Source organism: Suncus etruscus, chromosome 20 (assembly GCF_024139225.1).
Source record: "Suncus etruscus isolate mSunEtr1 chromosome 20, mSunEtr1.pri.cur, whole genome shotgun sequence".
Classification (NCBI taxonomy): domain Eukaryota; kingdom Metazoa; phylum Chordata; class Mammalia; order Eulipotyphla; family Soricidae; genus Suncus; species Suncus etruscus.
Genome location: NC_064867.1, coordinates 36,953,182 through 36,975,707, shown reverse-complemented (window position 1 = coordinate 36,975,707; position 22,526 = coordinate 36,953,182). Strand labels below are relative to the sequence as shown.

The 22,526-nt window shown below is 48.5% G+C and overlaps 2 protein-coding genes and 1 non-coding gene across 4 annotated transcripts in view; 1 reads left to right on the top strand and 2 right to left on the bottom strand.

Moving 5' to 3' along the window:
- Positions 1–13,950, bottom strand: part of SRGAP3 (SLIT-ROBO Rho GTPase activating protein 3) — a 434,101-nt gene extending 420,151 nt beyond the window's left edge. Inside the window, exon 1 of the mRNA XM_049766260.1 lies at positions 13,936–13,950. The gene's annotated coding sequence lies outside the window, so the exon portion shown is untranslated. The remainder of the gene's footprint in view (positions 1–13,935) is intronic.
- LOC125998539 (U6 spliceosomal RNA) lies at positions 2,987–3,093 on the bottom strand. The gene has a single exon (XR_007492081.1). It is a non-coding gene; the product is annotated as a U6 spliceosomal RNA (small nuclear RNA).
- The window catches only part of MTMR14 (myotubularin related protein 14), a 39,333-nt gene continuing 30,753 nt past the window's right edge, over positions 13,947–22,526 (top strand). For both annotated transcript variants that reach the window (XM_049766276.1, XM_049766275.1), the window contains exons 1-2: positions 13,947–14,208; positions 17,422–17,570. In XM_049766276.1, coding sequence (XP_049622233.1) covers positions 14,056–14,208; positions 17,422–17,570 — 302 coding nt within the window. In that variant the 5' untranslated portion in view covers positions 13,947–14,055. The remainder of the gene's footprint in view (positions 14,209–17,421; positions 17,571–22,526) is intronic.

Below are 22,526 nucleotides of genomic sequence, written 5' to 3'. Positions count from 1 at the left end.
TTCATATTTCTCTAAGTAAAACCATTTTATTTCACTTTAAAAAATAGTGGGGTTGATGGGGCCGGAGAGATAGCACAGCGATAGAGCATTTGCCTTGCACACAGCTGATCCAGGACCGACGATGGTTCGAATCCTGGCATCCCATATGGTCCCCGTTCCTGCCAGGAGCGATTTCTGAGCAAGAGCCAGGAGTAACCTCTGAGCATCACCAGGTGTGGCCCCCCCCCAAAAAAATAGTGAGGTTGAGGGGGCCGGAGAGATAGCATGGAGGTAAGGCGTTTGCCTTTCATGCAGGAGGTCATCGGTTCGAATCCGGGCGCCCCATATGGTCCCCTGTGCCTGCCAGGAGCAATTTCTGAGCCTGGAGCCAGAAATAACCCCTGAGCACTGCCGGGTGTGACCCAAAAAACACCAAAAAAAAAAAAAATAGTGAGGTTGGGACGATAGTATGCTTGCTTTGCAAATGGCCAACCCAGGTTCTATCTCTAGCATCCCATATGGACCCCATGAGTCCCGCCAGGAGTAATTTCTAAGTGTAGAGCCAGGAGTAGCCTCTGAGCATCTCCAAAATAGAACAAATTTAAAATAAGTAAATAAATAAAAATAGAGGGAACCCTGAAAGTGCTCAGAGGACCTTTTGAGTGCTAGAGATCAAACCAGGGTCAACTGCAAGTGCCTTATTGCAGCATGAGAAAAAAGGGACCTATCAAATGTGTCATGTGTTCAAATGAACACATTATTGTTCTTAGAGCCCAACACTTAGACAAAGGAAAATTCATAAAGTTATTATAACCTTGTACAAAGTTGTGCTGTTTTGTTTCTCTGAGATAGTATGCTGAAACAGATAAGAACAGAACCTCAGGGGTCGGAGAGATAGCATGGAGGTAGGGCATTTGTCTTGCAAGCATAAGGTCCATGGTTTAAATCCTGGCATCCCATATGGTCCCCTGAGCCTGCCAGGAGCGATTTCTGAGCATAGAGCCAGGAGTAACCCCTGAGTGCTGCCAGGTGTGACCCCAAAACAAAACAAAACAAAAAAAAACAGAACCTTGAATAGAACCCCACTTATTGGGGGTACTTGGCTTTTTATTTTATTGCTTTTGGGTCACACCCAGTGGTGCTCTGGGGTTACTCCTGGCTCTGCACTCAGAAATCACTCCTGGCAGGCTCGGGCAACCATATGGGATGCCGGGAACCGAACCACCTTCTGTCCTGGGTCGGCTGCGTGCAAGGCAAATGCCCTACCACTATGCTATATCTCCAGCCCCAGAATTGACTTTTGGGTAAGAATCCTCCAAGCCTTTGTCACTCCTAAAAGCTGCTTCCTGAGAATTCTCTGTGCCTCAGTTTCTCACTAATGCACCCCACATTTCCTCCTGTATTCTCCCTAAAGCCCTAATGGCTTATATTTTAAAAGGAAGAAGCCAGAGTGATAGTACAGAGATGTCTTAGAGAGGTAGGACAGCAGGTGAGGTGCAAGCACATAGCTGAACCAAATTTGAATCCCCAGGACTGCATAGGGTCCCCCAAATCCTGCCAGGAACGATCCGATCCCTAAAGGAATGATCCCTAAACACAATCCGAAGTAAGACCTGAGCACCCTTGGGTGTGGCTTAAGCACAAAACAAAAACAAAACCTCAGTGAGAGTTAAGCGAGGGAAGGAGATAAGAAAGATTAAAAACAAACACAAATGACTCAATGGATTGTTTAGAGTTTATTCCAGGCCACTGCGCTTTGGAATTATTCCTGGAAGGTTCAGGTTAAAGCTGCTACGGGCAAACGCAAATGCCTTATCTGCTGTACTATCTCTCTAGACCTCGAGAAAAGAAAAATAATGACTACATCAAGTCAGACAGATGCTTGTTTTTGGTTTTGGTTTTGGTTTGTTGTGGCTTTTGGGCCACACCCAGCAGTGCTCAGGGGTTACTCCTGGCTCTGCCTCAAAAAGCGCTCCTGGCAGGCTCTTCGGACTATATCAAACCCAGGTAGTCTCAGGTTGGCCACATGCAAGGCAAATGCCCTACTGCTGTGCTATTGCTCTGACCTCAGGGACAGATTCTTGTCTTGCTTATGGCTGGCTCTTTTCAGTTCAATTCCTGGCACCAATTTACCAGCAGGAGAAAACCCTGAGCAGACAAGTGTGACCCAAACACCATCCCCTCACCTCCTATCAAAATTAAGGGCTTAAAAAAATAAACAAAATTGGGGCCAGAGCGATAGCACAGCAGTAGAATGTTTGCCTTGCATATGGCCAACCTGGCACACTGGTACAGACCCAGGTTCGATCCCTGGCATCCCATATGGTCCCCTGAGCCTGCCAGGAGCTATTTCTGACTGCAGAGCTAGGAATAACCCCTGAGAGTTGCCAGGTGTGGCCCCAAAACCAAATATATAAACAAATATTTAGGCTTACCAAGAAAATAAAAGACTCAAAATTAGAAAGAAAAGAGGACGATTAATTCCAGGGAACTGACTGAAAATATACTGGATAGGGTATTTCCCTTGCATTTGGCTGACTGGCTTTGATCTCTGGCATCCACCCCTATTGGTTCCCCAAGCTCCAGAATTTTTTTTTGGACCATACTCAGCTAAGGGGTTACTCCTGGCTCTGTGTTCAGAAATCACTCCTGATAGGGGCTCTGGGGACCATATGGGATGCCAGGAATCGAACCTGCGTCTGTTGCATGGAAAGCAAGTGCCCTTCCTGCTGTGCTTCACTTAGATTCCCCTAAGCTCCCGTTTATTTTATTTGTTTGTTTATGGCTTTTGGGACCACATCTGGCAGCACTCAGGGGTTACTCCAGGCTCTGTGCTCAGAAATCACTCCTGGCAGGCTTGGGAGACCTTATGGGATTCCGGGTATTGAACCCAGATCCATCCCAGGTCAGCCACATGCAAGGCAAATGCCCTACTGCCATGCTATCTCTCTGGCCCCCTAAGCTCCAGCTTAGAAGTAGCCAAGACTTTCTTTTTTTTTTCTTTCCAAAAAATATGGAACGCTTCACGAATTTGCGTGTCATCCTTGCGCAGGGGTCATGCTAATCTTCTCTGTATCGTTCCAATTTTAGTATATGTGCTGCCGAAGCGAGCACAAGACTTTTTTTTTTTTTTTTTGGTTTTTGGGCCACACCCAGCGGTGCTCAGGGGTTACTCCTGGCTGTCTGCTCAGAAATAGCTCCTGGCAGGCACGGGGGACCATATGGGACACCGGGATTCGAACCAACCACCTTTGGTCCTGGATCGGCTGCTTGCAAGGCAAACGCCGCTGTGCTATCTCTCCAGGCCCAAAACTTTCTTTGGTAGAGAAACGGTTCTATAAACTGATACTTCAAAGTAAGCAATATTATTAAGCTCTTAAAAATAACTGTGTGGGGGCCGGAGAGATAGCATGGAGGTAAGGCGTTTGCCTTTCATGCAGGAGGTCATCAGTTCGAATCCCAGCGTCCCATATGGTCCCCCGTGCCTGCCAGGAGCAATTTCTGAGCATGGAGCCAGGAGTAACCCCTGAGCACTGCCGGGTGTGACCCAAAAACCACACACACACAAAAAATAAATAACTGTGTGGGTCAGAGAGACAGTACAGCAGGTAAGGCACTTTCCTTACACGTGCTGATTCAGATTTGATTCCCAGCACCACAAATGTACAGTCCCCAGAATATTACCAGGAGGAAGGAAGGAAGGAAGGAAGGAAGGAAGGAAGGAAGGAAGGAAGGAAGGAAGGAAGGAAGGGAGGGAGGGAGGGAGGGAGGGAGGGAGGGAGGGAGGGAGGGAGGGAGGGAGGGAGGGAGGGAGGGAGGGAGGGAGGGAGGAAGGAAGGAAGGAAGGAAGGAAGGAAGGAAGGAAGGAAGGAAGGAAGGAGGGAGGGAGGGAGGGAGGGAGGGAGGGAGGGAGGGAGGGAAGAAGGAGGGAGGGAGGGAAGGAGGGAGAAGAGAAAGAAAAGGAAGAGATAGAGGAAATAAAGAGGAAGAGAAAAAAGGAAGGAAGAAAGGAAATAAAGGAAGAGAAAGAAGGAAAGAAATAAAGAAAAAAAGAAAGAGTATGGAGGTGGAGCATTTTTGCCTGGCATGCAAGACGGTGTTTCGAATCCCGGCATCCCATATGGTCCCCCGAGCCTGTCAGGAGTGATTTCTGACCGTAGAGTGAGGAGTAACCCCTGAACTCTGTTGGGTGTGACCCAAAAACCAAAAAAAAAAAAAAAAAAAGAAAAAGAAAAAGAAAGTAAGAGAGAGGGGGGGGGCCAGAGAGATAGCACAGCGGTAAGGCATTTGCCTTGCATGCAGAAGGACGGTTGTTCAAATCCCGGCATCCCATATGGTCCCTTGAGCCTGCCAGGAGCGATTTCTGAGTGTAGAGCCAGGAGTAACCCCTGAGCGCTGCTGGGTGTGACCCAAAAACCAAAAAAAAAAAAAGTAAGAGAGAGAGAGAGAGAAAGATGGGCCGGTGAGGTGGCGCTAGAGGCAAGGTGTCTGCCTTGCAAGCGCTAGCCAAGGAAGGACTGCAATTCGATCCCTGGCATCCCATTTGGTCCCCCCAAGCCAGGGGCAATTTCTGAGTGCTTAGTCAGGAGTAACCCCTGAGCATTAAACGGGTGTGCTCCCCCCCAAAAAAAAAATAAAAAAAGAGAGAGAGAGAGATTGATTTTTGGTCCACACCAATGGTGCTCAGGGTTTATTCATGGTTCTGCTCTCAGAAATCACTTCTAGCAGTGCTTGGAGGACCATATAAAACGCCGGAAGTCAAGTTGGTCACATGCAAGGCAAGTGTCCTACCTTCAGTGCTACTGCTCCATCCATGGTCCATAAATTTGCTCAAACCTAGAGAATGTAAAACAAGAGCTCACTCTAATATAAACTATAGACTTGGTTTATATGAATGCATTCACGTTAAACGTACTGCTCTGGTATGTATTTGGCCATGTATGTGGAAGGCCATGCTTCATGTCTCTACACAGAGGAAATTTGAGAATTGCTATACTTTCTAATCAGTTTTACTTGAAACCCCATTTCATCTTTGATGTTAATCACTTATTTCTCCTTACTTGTTCCCTTGATCAATTTGTTTGTTTGCTTGCTTGTTTGCTTGGATTTTGGGCCACAGCCGGTGACACTCAAGGTTTACTCCTGGCTATGTGCTCAGAAATCGTTCCTGGCTTGGGGGACCTTATGGAACACTGGGGGATCTATCCTAGGTTAGCCCGTGCCCTGATGCTTGCGCCACTGCTCTGACCCTCCTTTGATCAATTTGAATGGAGATTATCAGGGAAATGGCTGAGAGGGCCAGTGCGCATGCATTACAAATGGGAATCCAGTTTTCAATCTCTGGCACTATAATGGTTCCCAATCACCACCCAGTAATGCTCCAAGAGTAGCCCCTGAACATTGCTGGGGTAGCCCTAAGACAAAACAAAAAAATTAGGCATCTATGCTATTGCTCTATTACAAGAGATGGATCTTTCATTGGCAGACTCTATTGCTTTAGTTTTCAATTTTACTGAAGAATTATTTTTCTTTCTTTCATTCGTTTTGGGTTTGATTTAGTCTTTTTGTTTTGTTTTGTTTTGTTTTTGGACCACACCCGGTGGTGCTCAGGGGTTACTCCTGGCTGTCTGCTAAGAAATAGCTCCTGGCAGGCACTGGGGACCATATGGGACACCAGGATTCGAACCAACCACCTTAAGTCCTGGATCGGCTGCTTGCAAGGCAAACACCGCTGTGCTATCTCTCCGGCCCCCATTAATACTTTCTTAAATTTAAGGATTTTATTTTGTCCTGGAACCTTGTATCTTCTCTACATAAGCCCTGACTGGCATAGTTTTAAAAAATTGTTTTTAGGGCCGGGCGGTGGCGCTAAAGGTAAGGTGCCTGCCTTGCCTGCGCTAGCCTTGGACGGACCGCGGTTTGATCCCCCGGTGTCCCATATGGTCCCCCAAGCCAGGAGCAACTTCTGAGCACATAGCCAGGAGTAACCCCTGAGTGTTACCGGGTGTGGCCCAAAAACCAAAAAAAAAAAAAAAAATTGTTTTTATTCCCCAAGCAAGCCTGCCAGGAATGATTTCTGAGCACAGAGCCAGGAGTAACCCCTGAGGACCCCCAGGTGTGGTCCATAAACAAACAGAAAAAGTCATTTTTAGAGATCATTCTTACTTAGATTTAGCAAACATTTATTAATTACTTGGCCAGTTATATTTGACTCCTGTCATCTGGTGATAAGGTCTGGAATTCCGCACGCACTCCTCTAATGATTCCAAGAGGCAGAGACCATGCAAAAGCAAGGGGTTTTATTTATTTGCAAGCATGCAAGGGCTCCCCCAGAGGATGAGAGAGAGAGAGCCTCGAACCAGATCTAACAAGCCTTTATATAGCTTGCTGTAGGGTGGTTCATTTCGGGGAGTACTGACACTTGACATTTGCTCAGTTACATTTTTGCAAGATTTAGATAACCAAAAGTGATCAGGTTTGCAACAGTTAAAATGTCAAGGGCAAGTCCTTGAAATTTAGGAAGGGGTGGGGTCCTAGTTAAAACCTATCATTTGGTCAAAGGCAAGGTTTTTAGGATTTAGGAAGGGGTGGGATCTAGGGCGTTAAGGGTGAGTCCTCGGGAAGCTGCAGAGAAAAAAATTAATATTTCTTTTACCTTTCACTGGGTTTGTCTTGGTGTAGTACATTGGGGGGGGTCCACATCTGACAGCGCTCAGGGGTTACTCCTGTCTCTGCACTCAGAAATCGCTCTTGGCAGGCTAAGGGGACCTCATGGGAGGCCGGGGATCGAACCTAGTTCTGTCCTGGGTCAGCTGCATGCAAGGTAAACGCCCTACTGCTGTACTATCTCCATCCAGGTTTATTCCTGGCTCTGTACTCAGGAATCACTCCTGGTGTGGCTTGGAGAATCATATGTGGTGCTAAGGAACTAATTCAACATGGCAAGGCCCTTACCTGTGGTGCTATGTCTCCAGCTTTCATCAGGAAAATTTTGGTGTTTTTTTTTTTTATTGTCTTTTTTTATTGTGTTATATTGTGTTGGGGTTCACACCCAGGGGTTGGTTACTTCTGGTTCTGTGCTCAGGAATTACTCCTACTGGTGCTCAGGGCACCGTATGGGCTGCTGGGGATCTGGATCAGCCAGGTCCAAAGCCAGTGTCCTGCCTGTTATTCTATATCCCTCTGACCCTCATCAGAACCTCTTAATAATTGGGGCCGGAGCAGTGGCTCAGCGGTAGGGTGTTTGCCTTGCATGTGGCTGACCTAGGATAGATTGTGGTTCGATCCCCTAGAGTCCTATATGGTTCCCCAACCCAGGAGCCATTTCTGAGCTCAGAGTCAAGAGTAACCCCTGAGTGTCACCGGATATGGTCCAAAAACCAAAAATAAAGTAAAATAAAAAGTAAAATAAGTAAATAAAAAGAACCTCTTAATAATTTTACTTCTTCAATTCTTTCTTCTCTCTTTCAGAGCTACTATTAAGAACATGCTGGACTTGTTCAGTTCTCTGTGTCCCAAGTGCTAACTCTATTCTGCTTTTCTCTATGCTACATTCTGAATCATTTTTTTTTTGTCATCAGATCTATCTTCAAATTTACTAATTATTTCTCCAGCTATATTTAGTGTGTTCAACTCCTTCCATGAACTTTAAGCTTTAATGATCACATTTATTTTTCATTTTTAGAATTTCTATGTGGTTTTCCTCCCATCTGTTTTCTTTGCCTGTCATCCTGTCAGCCTTATGATTCCTATTTTTTTATATTCTTAAACTTGATTGATTGATAGCTTTTTGGGCCACACCCAGCGGTGCTCAGGGGTTACTCCTGGCTCTGCACTCAGAAATCACCCCCGGTAGGCTGGGAGACCATCTGGGATGCCGGGAATTGAACTGGGTCCCTCCCGGGTCAGCTGCATGCAAGGTTAATGCCCTACCACTGTGCTATCTCTCTGACCCCATCACTCCTATTCTTTTTTGTTTGTTTGTTTTGGGGGTCACACCTCACAGTGCTCAGCGGTTATACCTGGCTCTACGCTCAGAAATTGCTCCTAGGGGCCGGGCGGTGGCGCTAGAGGTAAGGTGCCTGCCTTGCCTGCGCTAGCCTAGGACGGACCGCAGTTCGATCCCCCGGCGTCCCATATGGTCCCCCAAGCCAGGAGCGACTTCTGAGCCCATAGCCAGGAGTAACCCCTGAGCGTCAAATGGGTGTGGCCCAAAAACCAAAAAAAAAAAAAAAAAAAGAAAGAAAGTTAAAGAAATTGCTCCTAGCAGGCTCGGGGGACCATATGGGATACCAGGATTCTAACCACTATCCGTCCTGGATTAGCTGCATGCAAGGCAAACACCCTACCACTGTGCTATCTCTCCAGCCCAATGATGCCTATTATTTGTTTGTATTTTTGTCTTTGCTTTTTTTGGGGGGTCACACCGGTAGCGTTCAGGGGTTACTCCTGGCTCTATGCTCAGAAATCACTTTTTTTTTTTTTTTGATTTTTGGGCCACACCCAGTAACGCTCAGGGGTTACTCCTGGCTATGCGCTCAGAAGTTGCTCCTGGCTTGGGGGACCATATGGGACACCAGGGGATTGAACCGCGGTCTGTCCAAGGCTAGCGCAGGCAAGGCAGGCACCTTACCTTTAGCGCCACCGCCCGGCCCCCAGAAATCACTTCTGGCAGGTTTGGAAGACCATATGGGATGCCGGGATTCGAACCACCGTCCTTCTGCATGCAAGGCAAACGCCCTACCTCCATGCTATCTCTCCGGTCCCAGATACCTTTTTTTTTGTTTTTTTGTTTTTTTTGTTTTTGGGCCACAGGCACGGGGGACCATATGGGACACTGGGATTCGAACCAACCACTTTAGGTCCTGGATTGGCTGCTTGCAAGGCAAACACCGCTGTGCAATCTCTCCGGGCCACAAGATACCTATTCTTTTTTTTTTTTTTTTTTTTTGTGGTTTTTGGGTCACACCCGGCAGTGCTCAGGGGTTTTTCCTGGCTCTGTGCTCAGAAATTGCTCCTGGCAGGCACGAGGGACCATATGGGACGCCGGGATTCGAACCGATGACCTTCTGCATGAAGGGTAAACACCTTACCTCCATGCTATCTCTCCGGCCCCCAGATACCTATTCTTTTTTTTTTTTTTTTTTTTTTTTTTTTTGGTTTTTGGGCCACACCCAGTAACACTCAGGGGTTACTCCTGGCTATGTGCTCAGAAGTTGCTCCTGGCTTGGGGGACCATATGGGACACCGGGGGATCGAACCGCGGTCCGTCCAAGGTTAGCGCAGGCAAGGCAGGCACCTTACCTTTAGCGCCACCGCCCGGCCCCCCAGATACCTATTCTTAATCTGGGATCCAGGTCTTCTTTTTCCAATCAGTTTATTTATATATACACATATGTATTTGTTCTTTTATGGTTACACCATGAGGTGGTCAGGTTTAACCCCCGCCCCCAACTATGCTCAAGGATCACTCCTGGATCACTTGGGGAACTGCAGAAGCCCAAAAGGCCCAAAGCTGCCAGAACTGCAAGAATGCAGATTCCAAGACTACAAGTGACTATTTCTGCAAGGCTCACAGGAGCCCTTAGGACCCAGCTGCTGGGTGGGCCCCAGAGTCAGTAGGTCAGGGAGATTGACAATAGAGAAGGCTTTTGCCTTGCACATAACAACCCAGGTACAAATCCCAGAATCACTTATGGCCTTGCAAGATCTGTGAAGAGTTGTTGTTTTATTTATTTATTTTTTTTTTTTTATTATTTTTTTTTTTGAGTCACACCTGGCAGCGCTCAGGGGTTCCTCCTGGCTCTATGCTCAGAAATCACTCCTGTCAGGCTCGGGGGACCATATGGGATGCAAGGATTCAAACCACCATCTTTCTGCATGAAAGGCAAACTCACTACCTTTATGCTATCTCTTCGGCCAAGAGTTGTTGTTTTAGTATAAAACATATATAGTAAATGGGCCAGAGAGATAGCACAACAGGAGGGAGTTTGCCTTGCACGCAGCCGATCCAGGATGGATGGTGGTTTGAATCCCCACATCCCATATGGTCCCCCACACTTGCCAGAAGCAATTTTTGAGTGTGGAGCCAGGAGTATCTCCTGAGCACCACTGGGTTTTATATATATATATATATATAAACCAGATGTGGGTGGAATTGACCATCCAGGTGCGATTAATACAGGGCATTGGGGGAAGTGTACCTCACAAAGATCCTGAGAAGGCCAGGAGTGAACACAGAGCCAGGAGTAAACTTGAGCACAATCAAATGCCCCCCCCCCCCATGGGATAGAAGGATGTGTAGAAAGGAAAATTCTTTTGTGTCACTGGTGAGAATATAATTGATGCCACCACTATGAAAAACTATGGAGGGTCTGCAAAAATACTACATGACATAAAGCTCTGACTTCTGATTATTTATCTGAAGAAAACAAAAAGCACTAAAAAAAACCCCCATATATATCCCCTTGAAGGCAGAGTGATAACACAGCAGGAAAGACTGTTGCCTTACACATGGCCAACATAGCTTCAAAACCTGGCACCCAGGGCTGGAGTGGTGGTGCAAGCGCTAGGGCATTTGCCTTGCATGCGCTGACCTAGGACAGACCACAGTTCAATCCTCTGGCATCGCATAGGGTCCCCAAAGCCAGGAGCAATTTCTGAGCGCATAGCCAGGAGTGACCCCTGAGCGTCACTGGGCGTGGCCGAAAAACAAACACCAAAAAAAAAAACAAACCAACTTAGCACCCATATGATCTCCTAAGAGTGATTGCTGAATTCACAGCCAGGAGTAAGCCCTTATCACTACAAAATATGTTCCAAAAACCAAACTTGTTACAGCACTAGTTACATTAGTCAAATCACTGACATTACATTAAATGTTCATTCATGGATAAATGTGCAAAGAAAATGCAGGGTTTGGAATGTGTGCGTGTTTATGTGTGTGTGTATTTGTGAGTGTGTGCTATACTAAGCCAAATTTATGACCCTATGATAGAAGATACAAATGAAGAGCTGAAATGATAGACAATTAACAGTTTATTTGAGATCAAAGAATTATAATTTGGAGTACATGCTTTCCATCAGAAAACCAAAATATGTCCCAGCAGGGTTAAAAGTTGAGAGTTTGAAAGGAAGAGAAAAGAGATGGGGGCATTGGTGGTGGGAATGTTGCACTGGTGAATGTGAATGGTGAATGTGAATGGTGTTCTTTCTATGACTGAAATCCAACTACAAATATGTTTGTAATCATGGTGCTTAAGTAAAGATATTATTCAAAAAAGAAAAAGCAAAGGAAGAAAAGAATACAAGGTAAAAGGTTAGAAGAGTTAATTATTTCTCGCAAGCTTCAACTATTCTTGGCTCTCTAACTGGTGCCTTTCATCCTCTGGCAGAAACCCACGACCCTCAGTCCTGTTATTAGTCCATTCAGCCGGATTCTCAAGGATTGGTGGCTACTGAAATAATTGCCATTTGGCCCAGTCCAAAGGTCTCTGGCCAGACCAAACAAGACAGTAATAGGATTTTCACTGTTTACTATAATGTTATTCCTACTACTATCAGTCTTTCTCAGACTGCTTTAAAACAAATCCATTAAATAAAAACAGAACAAAACCTCACGTTGGGACAATTGAGCAAATTGCTTACATGTGGAGCCTAAAATCTAGATAACAACAAAAGACAAGCCTGGAGTTAGAGAAATCAGATTTGAGCAGAACACAAATAGCTGCAGAGGCCAGAAGGCACAAAGGCCAGTTACATGGTTGTTGTGTTCAGTTTGGTGACTCTACTTGGCAGTACTGCATTGCATGTTTGGCAGTGTCTACCTGTGGTAAATTTTAACTCTGGGAGAGATTTAAGGTTTACGTGGTGATTACTCCAAGACAGATACCAGTATTAACTCAATATGTATAGCTGAAGTCAATAGGTTAAATGCCAATTATAGCTCCATTGAAAAAAGATTGTTGGGCTTTTTGTGTTTGTTTTGTTTGGTTTTATTATTTTGGTTGAATTTGGGTCATATTCAGGGACTCCTGGCTCTGCACTAAGGCAGCACTCCTGGCTGGGATGCCAGGGGTCAAATCCTAGTTAGCATTTTGCAAGGCAAGCATCCACCCAGTATACAATTTCTCCCCCCAAAGTAGACTGATGATGGTGTAAGGACCAAGATCCCCCCCCCTCTATGTCCATGATAAGGAATTTTAGACTAGACAAGCCCAAACCCTAGTCAAGTGAACTTTTCCACTCGTAGAAGAAGACAGAGTTAACTCAGAAATAAAACCAAAGTTGGTGCCCTCCAGGAATAAGGAACTAGAGGTTGAGTGAGCTTGGAATGTTCTATCTGAAAAGGCTCCCTTGATGACCAAAGTTTGAATCAGAGTACCCCTTGGCAGTCAGGGTTCGAATCAGATAATCCCTAGACAACCAAAATTGAGCCAGAAAATCAGTGATTAAGACCTCTATACCATGACATGTTGTACTGTTACTGCTTGTGATTTCTATATAAACTGCTTGAGGATTTGAATTGGGGGGGTCTTTGCCAAAACTCCCTTAGTTGGATGAAGTTCGATTAACGGAATAAACTCTCTTTTGCACCTTGCATTACTGGAGGTGATCTTTGACTCTCAGCCCTGATATGGATGTCCACTCGAATCCTAACAATGGGGATAAAGGGGTTCGGAGCTACTAGTTTAATTGGGTAAGAGATTTTATTTAGTGCTAAAGATGAGATGTTAGGTATAAATAAGTTGTTGCAAAAACATGCTTGTGGGCCCGGAGAGATAGCACAGCGGCGTTTGCCTTGCAAACAGCCAATCCTGGACCAAAGGTGGTTGGTTCGAATCCCGGTGTCCCATATGGTCCCCCGTGCCTGTCAGGAGCTATTTCTGAGCAGACAGCCAGGAGTAACCCCTGAGCACCGCCGGGTGTGGCCCAAAAACCAAAAAAAACAAAACAAAACAAAACAAAAAAAAAACATGCTTGTGTGGTAAGTGCTACCAGATTGCTTTTTTTTAAAAAAAAATTTAATTTTTTTAGATTTAGTTTTTATAATTAAATTTTTTTTTTTTAGATTTTGTTTTTAGATTTGGGTTTTTGGGGCCACACCCGACCTTGCTTAGTCCGGATCTCGTGACCCTGAAAAGCTTCAAGGAATCGAACCCGGTGCGTTCCAGGCAGTAAAAAACCCTATCAATCACTGTACTCCTTGCACTATCAATCAATCCATTCTAGGAACTTAAAAAAAAAAAAAAAAAAAGCAAAGGGGATCTTGAATTAGGAAAAAACTCCAAGCGTGTTCCGACTCTGGTATCTCCCGAAATTTCAAGGTTCCATAAAGAGCCGGAACCGGGCCTCGAACCCCATCTCAGCCTCGTTGTCAATTTCTCAGCCTCGCTGTCAAATTTTCCAGCTCTGGGGTAAAGGTTCGCTTGGCCACGCCCCTCGAAAGGCTAGCTCCGCCCACACCGCCGCGCCACGCCCTTCGCAGCTCCAATAGTCTCTCCCGGCTTCCCCGAGAAGGAAATCCCGCGAGGGCGAAGCGCGATATTTCCCGCGAGACTTCCGCGTCAGAGGTGGCGGGGCGCCCCGCGCATCGCGGCTTCCTAATCCCAGCGGGCCAAAGCTTCTCTTGGCCCCGCCCTTACGCTGCAACGTGCACGCGCGCTCTCTCAAACCACGCCCCAGTAGCTAAGCCACGCCCACCACATCGCCGGCTCCGCCTCGCTCGGCTTCTCCGAGAAGGAAATCCCGCGAGGGCAAAGCGCGAGATTTCCCGCGAGACTTCCGCGTCAAGGGGAGGGGCGTGGCGCGCACCGCGGCTTTCTACTGGTCAGATCCGAAGTAAACATCCGGTGGGGTGGGAGGGGCGTGACTCAAACCTCGACTTTCTATTGGTCAGCTCCGATGTAAACATCCGGTGAAGGGCGGGACCGGAAGTGGGAGTAGAAGGAGGCGGACGGGGAGGTGCTGAAGGTTCCGGACTGGGGCGTCTGGGCTCGCTGGTACCATGGGTCGGTTCGAAGCACGCTGAGAGGGACGCGGACCCGCTGGGGACGGGAAGGGGAGCGAGGCTGGGCCATGGCCGGCGCTCGGGCGGACGCGGCGGCGGCGGGATCCTGGGCTGCACCGGGAGGAGCACTGTCGAGGGAGTCCGGGCTCGGGGAGCTGCTGCAGGAGTTCTCTCGAACCCAGTACCGGGCCAAGGACGGCGGCGGAACCAGCGGCTCCAAGGTGGGACCCGGAGCACGAGCAGCTTCTCCTAGAGCAAGATCCGGGCCTGACATGCATGGGGAGGCAAGAGGGGCTGGAGGCCCAATGGGGTCCCGGTTCGGTTCGGGCCCGGAATAACGGTTCTGGATCGATCCAGGACGCTTTTTGGGGGGTTTCGGGAGTCCCGAGCCTAGAGGATTTCCCGAGGGGACCGGGGCAAGCTCGCAGGGGCCTGCGTGGGAAGGCAGGAGGAACTGGAGGCAGGCCCATGCGGAGTCCCGGTTCGGTTCGAGCTCAGAATGACGGTTCTGGAACCGATCCAGGACCCTTTTTGGGGTTTGGAGCTGAGGAGTGGGGAGTCCCGAGAATAGAGGACCCCTAAAGGGAACAGTGAGGGCTCTCAGAGTGCCCGCATGTTGGAGGTCCAGTGGGGTCCCGGTTCGGTTCGGCCCCAGAATAACGGTTCTGGACCTATCCAGGACCCTTTTGGGGTTTGGAGCTGAGGAGTGGGTCTAGAGGATTCCTAAGGGGCCCAGGGCGGGCTCTCAGAGTACCTGCATGCTGGAGGTCCATTGGGGTCCCGGTTCGGTTCGAGCCCAGAATAATGATTCTGGGACCGATCAAGGACGCATTTTGCGGGGTTTGGGGAGACACGAATCTAGAGGATCCCTAAGGGGACCGGGGCAGGCTCGCAGAGTTCCCGCATGGGGAGGCAAGAGAAGCTGGAGGCCGGCTCATGGGGCGTTCCAGTTCGGTTCGAGCCCAGAATAACGGTTCTGGAACCGACCCAGGACCCTTTTTGGGGTTTGGGCCGAGGAGTGGGGAGTCCCGAGTCTACAGGATCCCTAAGGGGACCAGGGCGTGCTCGCAGGGTGCCCGCATGCTGGAGGCCCATGAGGTCCCGGTTATGTTCGAGCCCAGAATAACGGTTCTGGAACAGATCAGGGATGTTTTTTGGGGTTTTGGGGAGTCCAGAATCTTTAGGGTCCCTAGGCAAGCGGGGCAAGCTCGCAGGGTGCCTGCATGGGGAGGCAGTAGGATCTGGAGGCCCATGGGGATTCCTGGTTTGGTTCGAGCCTTAAATAATTGTTCTGGGACTGATCCAGGATGCTTTTGGGGGGCTTGGGAAGTCCCAAGTCTAGAGGATTCCCAGGGGACCAGGGCAAGCTCGCTGGATGCCCACATGGGGAGGCAGGAGGACCTGGAGGCCCATGAGGTCCTGGTTTGGTTTGAGCCCAGAATAAGGATTCTGGAACCGATCCAGGACCCTTTTGGGGGGTTAGAGCCAAAGAGGGGGTGTCCTGAGTCCCTAGGGGACCAGGGCGGACTCGCAGGGTTTCCACGGGCCTCCAGCCAGGCCTTCTGCCTTCACCCCTCTTTCAAGGGTGACACACCCCACTGGGCCTCCCCCCAGAACTGTTGGTTCTCGATTCTGCTTTTACAGACAATCCCAGAGCTACCAGGCTTTCTGATGACCCGGCCACTCGTGCTCTCTTCGTCCAGCCCATCTATCTGAGATTGGCCCTTGTCCTGTGCTTGTCACCCACCCCTTACACTCTCTTTTGGGCCTGTGGCAGGGTTGGCATCCGCTTTTCCAGCGGAATTTCTATGCCAGCCTGGGCATGAAACCGGTTTGGGCTCCAGAGAGGTTCTCAGTGAGCGCTGCTCCAGGAGACTGAAGAGTGCAGAGGGCTTCCGATGGCCAAGCAAGTGTCTATGAATATACCAGGAAGACTGCCATGGATATGGTTCAGTTGGGGTAGGGTAGGGGGCCTTGGCAGGACTTTGCCAGGGTTAACCCTGTTTCAGCACTACGTGTGGTACTTTTGTTTGTTTATTTTGGGGTCACAGCCTGGGGCACTCAAGGGTTACTCCTGATTCTGTGCTCAGAAGTCACTTCTGGCAGGCTCTGGGGAACCAATATGGGATGCCAGGATTCGAACTGGAGTCTGTCCTGTATTGGCGCGTGCAAGGCAAACGCCTTACCGCTGTACTATTGCTCTGGCCCTATCTGTGTAGTTCTTTTTAAAAATAAAGGCCCCTTTCTCCACCTAGATCTACTGAGCTCATATATGAGACTGAGGACCTGTGCAGCTTGTTTTTGGAGGTCTCTTAAGTAGAGCTCAGAAGCCCCTGTAGCTTCTTGTGGTAGTTTTCAGTTTTGTTTCATCTTTATTAGCAGGCTCCTATTGACACATTCCAGAATTTCTCTTTCTCTTTTTAACTGTTTGCAGAGGATCTGGGTTTCTTAGGCCCTTGAGGGTTAAGGATGGCTATAAGTTGCATCAGTCTTGCTCTGCAGTTGCACATCCTTATCCCCAAGTTATCAGGGAGTCAGCTGGATGTCACATATTCTTTTGTCTTTTTACCAGCAGTCTTTCCCCTAAAATGGAGAATGAAGCAAGAATGATTTTATGAAAACCAGTAGTTTTTCATTTGGGTTTCAAAATGGTACATTGGGAGGCAACTTTGTTAGAAGCTGTCTTGTTTTGTTTGTTTGTTTGTTTTTTGTTTTTTCAGGCCACACCTGTTTGATGCTCAGGGGTTACTCCAGGCTAAGAAATTGCCCCTGGCTTGGGAGGGACCATATGGGACGCCAGGGGATCGAACCGCGATCCTTCCTTGGCTAGCGCTTGCAAGGCAGACACCTTACCTCTAGCACCACCTCGCCAGCCCCTAGAAACTGCCTTTATCCCCACCAACAACTAGGACTTCTTGGAGCTGGCGTGTGCCTAGAGAGTAGGAGTGAATGCCAAACCCTTGCAAGGGGACAGTCTGTCCAGGAAACTTTGAGACTTTGAGTTGTGACCCCCTGGCGAGCCCCAAGCCAGCTGTAGTTCTCTCTTCCAGATTCATACACTGAATTCACTTCCAGTCCAAACCAAGGCATTCAGGGCCAGAAGATAGTATAAAGGGTAGGGTTCTTGCTTTTCATGTGGCTGACCTGGGTTCAATTCCCGGCATTCCATATGGTCCTCCACGAATAACCAAGGATTAATTTCTGAGTGCAGCCAGAAATAACCCCTCAGCACTGCTGGGTGTGGCCCAAAAAGAAAGAAAGAAAGAAACAAAGGTAAGGAGTTACAAATCACTTCTGAAGCATATCTCAATTGGGTCATCGAGACCCGGTTAAGGCCTTAACGATCTGCCATTCTTGTTTTCTCTCCAAGCACATCGAACCCTTTGTCACATCTGAAACCCCGACTTTCCCTAAGTTCCTATTTTCTCTTGCAGGTGGAGCGCATTCAGAAGAGGTGTTTGGAGCTGTTTGGCCGAGACTACTGCTACAGTGTGATCCAGAATGTGAACGGAGACATTTGTGGCCACTACCCCCAGCACATTGTGATCCTAGAATATGAGAGTTCAGAGAAGGAGAAAGACACGTGAGCAGCCCGGGACCCTCAGATCAGTTGTGGGGACCAAGAAAGCTCACCCCAGAACCAGGATGCTGAAGGGTCACTTTTTCTAGGAGATTGGTTGAGATTTGATTCCCACCAAGCTCCCAGACAGGAAAGGCAGTTCCCATTCCCCTTTCCAATTAGGACGGGGGAACAGTTCCAGTTGTAGAGATCCGTAGGAAATTAATTCACAAAATGAAGGTACAAGATGGGTTCAGGAAATCCAGTGCTCAAGCAAGGAATTCAAACCACCCAAGCTTTCTGCTCCTAAAATGGAGCAGCTCAGTGGAAGAAGGTCGAAGAGCCCATGTCTTCCTAAGATTCCTGTGTTTATTGATAAGTATCAGGTCTTGAGGCCAGAGAGATAGGGTGTTTACCTTGCATGCAGAAGGACAGTGGTTTGAATCCCGTCATCCCATATGGTCCCCTGGTCCACTGCCAGGACTGATTTTAGAGCATAGAGCCAGGACTAACCCCTGAGGCTGCCAGGTGTGTCCCACATCAAAACAAAAGAATCAGGTCCCACCCTAGGGTGGGAGAAGAATACCAAGTAAGGTATAATCCAATATATTATCACCAGATCATACCCCAAACTCCATATCTCCAAGCCCAGGGTGAATGACAGGCTGAGTGTGAAACACATGTGTAGTCTGGCAGTCTTCTACCTAATATGGCACTCGCTGCCTGCCAGAACTATCTTTTTTATTAAGTACAGAGATCACCTCTGGGTGGGGCAGTAAACTCATCCAGGTTTACAAGTAAGACAATCTTTGTTTTGGATGAAACCAAGTTGTAACCAAACAGATAGAAAGAAACCAGGGATAAACTTTGTTTTAGGTAAAATAAGGTGCAACCCAACAGGATGCCTTCCTTCAGGGAGCAGGGTAAAGACCTGACCTGTCTCCCTTGGTGTGCTGCTTTATCCGTCAGGGTGCCTTATTCTGTCAGGGTGTGGTGAGATGCTGTCCAGCAGTTCTGGGTCTGGCTGCAGAGCATTACTCAGAGGTAGAGCTGAAAACCTGAGGTCTGGAGTCAGCTGCTCTACTCCGCCTGCTAACTTGAACTTTACTTTGCGTAACTATGGTGCAATCCCTGATGCAAAATGAGGCTGCATTCTTTGTTTTTATTTTTTATTTTTATTTCTTTTTGGGTTTTGGGCCACATCTGATGACGCTCAGGGGTTACTCCTGGCTTGGGGACCATATGTGATGCCAGGGGATCAAACCGCAGTCTATCCTAGGCTAGTGTGTGCAAGGCAGGCGCCTTACTGCTTGTGTCACCACTCCGGCCCCAGAGGCAGCATTCTAGACTGTTCTAAGAGTTAGAAATGTACCCCCACTGATTGTTTGCCTGCTCAGGCCTGGGTGCTCCCCATTGAGAACTCAAGCTACATGTGCCTAGCATAGGCCAGGGGCTGAAGGAATAGCTGCCTGACTCTCAGATCTCATCATAGGTAACGGGGCCAGGAGTAATAAAATTATGGACATGGGGCCCCGGAGAGATAGCACAGCGGTGTTTGCCTTGCAAGCAGCCGATCTAGGACCAAAGATAGTTGGTTCGAATCCCAGTGTCCCATATGGTCCCCCGTGCCTGCCAGGAGCTATTTCTGAGCAGACAGCCAGGAGTGACCCCTGAGCACCGCCAGGTGTGGCCCAAAAACCAAAAAAAAAAAAGATTTGTGGACATGGTACCTGCTATATATGTGGCCAACATATATGTCGTTTGATCATATACTCCAACATATATGGAGTTTGATCTTCAGCACTCCATATAGTACCCCCATCCTTGCCAGGAGTAAGCCCTAAGTACCTCTGGGTGTGGCCCCCTAATAAGCAAAAAAGAAGTGATAACATAGATTAGGAAGTGTTCTATGTCAGTCTCATATGGCCACTGCTTCCCCTGCTGGCCTACTTGAAGGAAATCCAGGGTATTGGCATCAGGCTTGACCCCTTGAATGCAGGTTCTGAGACACAGTGGAGACTGCTGTCCGTCAGGGCAGGAGCACTAGGTTAGGTCTGTAGACCCCAACTCTCTGGCTCAGCTCCTGGCTTAAAATCACTGGCACTAGTTGTTTTGGAGGGTACTTGTCTTGCATGCGTGAGGTCCTGGGTTCCACCCCCAGCCCTGCAACAAAATTAAACCCCAAGAGGCTACTGGAAGTCACAAGCTCCAGGTTTGAGAGGCTGTGCTGACGCCTTCCAGGAGGAGGGCCAGCTGCATGCTCTGTCTTCCCCCAAAGGCAGAGAGCTGACCCGGAAAGGGAGTGTGTGGAAGTTGCCCTTCATTACCCTGAGATGCTACTTACCAGTGGAGTCTGGGTCAAGGACTCTCAACTTGGTGATGTTAGTTTTAGACATTTTATGTATTTATTTATTTTGGTTTTAGGTCCACACCCAGCATCGCTCAGTGGTTACCTCGGCTCAATGCTCAGAAATTGCTTATGGCAGGATTGGAGGACCATATGGGATGCTGGGAATCGAACCCGGTTCCATCCTGGGTCAGCCACATGCAAGGCAAATAAATGCCCTACAGCTGTGTGATCACTCTGGCCCCTAAGCTGAACATCCCAACTAAGGGGCTTAAGCATGGGAGTTAGATCTAAACCTTTCTCTTTTTATGGGGCGGAGCTTGTGTTTTGGGTTTTTAACTTTATTATTGATTGATGATTGATTGGTTTTTGAGCCACACATCCAGTGGTGCTCAGGGGTTTCTTCTGGTTCTGCTTTCAGAAATTGCCCCCTGGCAGGCTGGGGGACTGTATAGAATACTGGGGATGGAACCAAGGTCTGACCTGGATGGGCCGCATGCAAGGCAAATGCTCTACCACTATGCTATCTCTCTGGCCCCTTGTGTTTTAGTTTTGGTTCATACATGGCATTGCTCAGGGGTTACTCCTGGCTCTGTTCAGAGATTGCCACTGGTGAGGCTAGGGAGTGGGGGGGGTATCAGGAATTGAACCTGGGTTGGCTATGTACAAAGTCAGCAGTCCTGTATTATCTCTTCAGCCCACCTTGGTCTCTTCAAACATACAAGTGGCCATCTTGCAGGGATTTGCTGGCTATTTACTGAGGAACATGGTTTTTTGTTTTTTGGCTTGTTTGTTTGTTTTTGATTTTGGGCCACACCCAGTGAAACTCAGGGGTTATTCCTGGCTATGCACTCAGAAGTCACTCCTGGCTCAGGGAACTATATGGGATGCCAGGGATCAAACCAAGGTCCGTCCTGGGTCAATTGCATGCAAGGCAACTGCCCTACCACTGCGTTATCACTCCGGCCCCCAGGAACATGTTTCTGTTTGGGGGCTCCCGAAGGCACCATGCCTCGCTTTTACCTTCTGTTCCTCCCTACATCTGGAGCTGGGCAAGCTTGCTTCTGGAAGCCCTTAAGCTCACACGATGAGCCATTGTGCTTTCCCTTACCCTTCGCACTGTCCTGCTCATGGGGGTGGTTTCACCTTGGTATCCTGAAGGTGTCCTGTCGTTCAGCCTTGCTGGAGGAATGGGCTACTTCTCTCGTTGGACTGGGGAAATGCCCACTAGGGCCTCAAATCTCAACACAAAATTTGTTCCAGCCGGTCCAGAGTAGGGCAGTGCTCAGGTCTCGGATGGCAGTGCTTAGAAGCTCAGTGGTCGTGGCCTAGAGAATGTTTTTCTGGATGGCAGAGAGGTGGCCCAAGTCCTTGGCCATGGACGAGGTGGAACTAGCTTGTTGCGTGTCTGCTGTTGGCTAGCTGCGTGGATTTCACACACTTGCTCTCAGGTTCTACAGAACCTGGAACGTGGCATCACCCCACCAGAAGCCCAGAGAAAGGAATCTCTTTTTTGGTTTTGTTATGGGGCCACATCTGTTGGATCTGCACTCAGAAATCACTCCTGGTGGGTCAGAGAGATAGCACAGCAATTGGACGTTTACTTTGCATGTGGCCGACCCCGGACAGAAAGTGGTTCGAATCCTGGCATTCTATATGGTTCCCCAAGCCTGCCAGGAGCAATTTCTGAGTGCAGAGCCAGGTGGAACCCCTGTACACCACCAGGTGTGACACAAAAACGAAAAAAAAAAAAATCACTCCTGGTAGGTTCAGGGCATCATATAGGGATACCAGGGACCAAACCTGGGTTGGCTGGCTGCACGTTAGGTATAAGTCTCACCCACTGCTATTGCTCTAGCCCCACCTTTGTCTGAAAGGAGCAGTCATAAGAAGAGCAGGATCCATAACTGAGTATCCCTTACGTGGCCCTCACCACCCTTGTCACCTCTACAGCAGTCCCACCTGTTGTCAGCCATGTTGGAGGAGGTCCCAGTTCTCACTGTTGGCCTTGACCAGGCCCAGTGGTAGCGATCTTGGTGGAAAGGAGGCGTCTGTGAAGGTGGAGTAAGAGATGCATCTTGGCTCTTCCTCCTGGATCTGGTTTTGTTTGTTGTTTTTGTTTGTTTAGTTTTGGTTTATGGGCCACACCCGGTGACTATTCCTGGCTATGAGCTTAGAAATAGCTCCTGGCTTTGAATGGGATCTCCAAAGAGTAAGACCCTTCCTTGTGTGGCGGACTGCAGGAAGCCCACTGAGAGAGGGTGAGGCCTGCTGTCGCTCCTGTGCACCCCACATCGACCCATATACCAGCCCCAGAGCCAGACTAGAACCAGTACAGGCCAGGCCAGGACTCCAGTTCTGAACCAAGTTCGGGGCATATCGGGAAGGCTGCACTCACGACCTGCCCCCATCCTCTGCCAGCCTACTTGGAGCTCCGCCTACTGCCGACCTAGTCTTCACGGCCATGGCTTCACATTAGTCCTACTGTGCTACTCCGGCGCCCTTCAGGTACCAGCCTGACATCTGTGTGGCATGAAGGGGAGTCACACCCCTATTTCTCTTTTTTATTTTTAAATCTTTTTTGCTTTTTGGGCTACACCCAGTGATGCTCAGGGGTCACTCCTGGCTTTGCG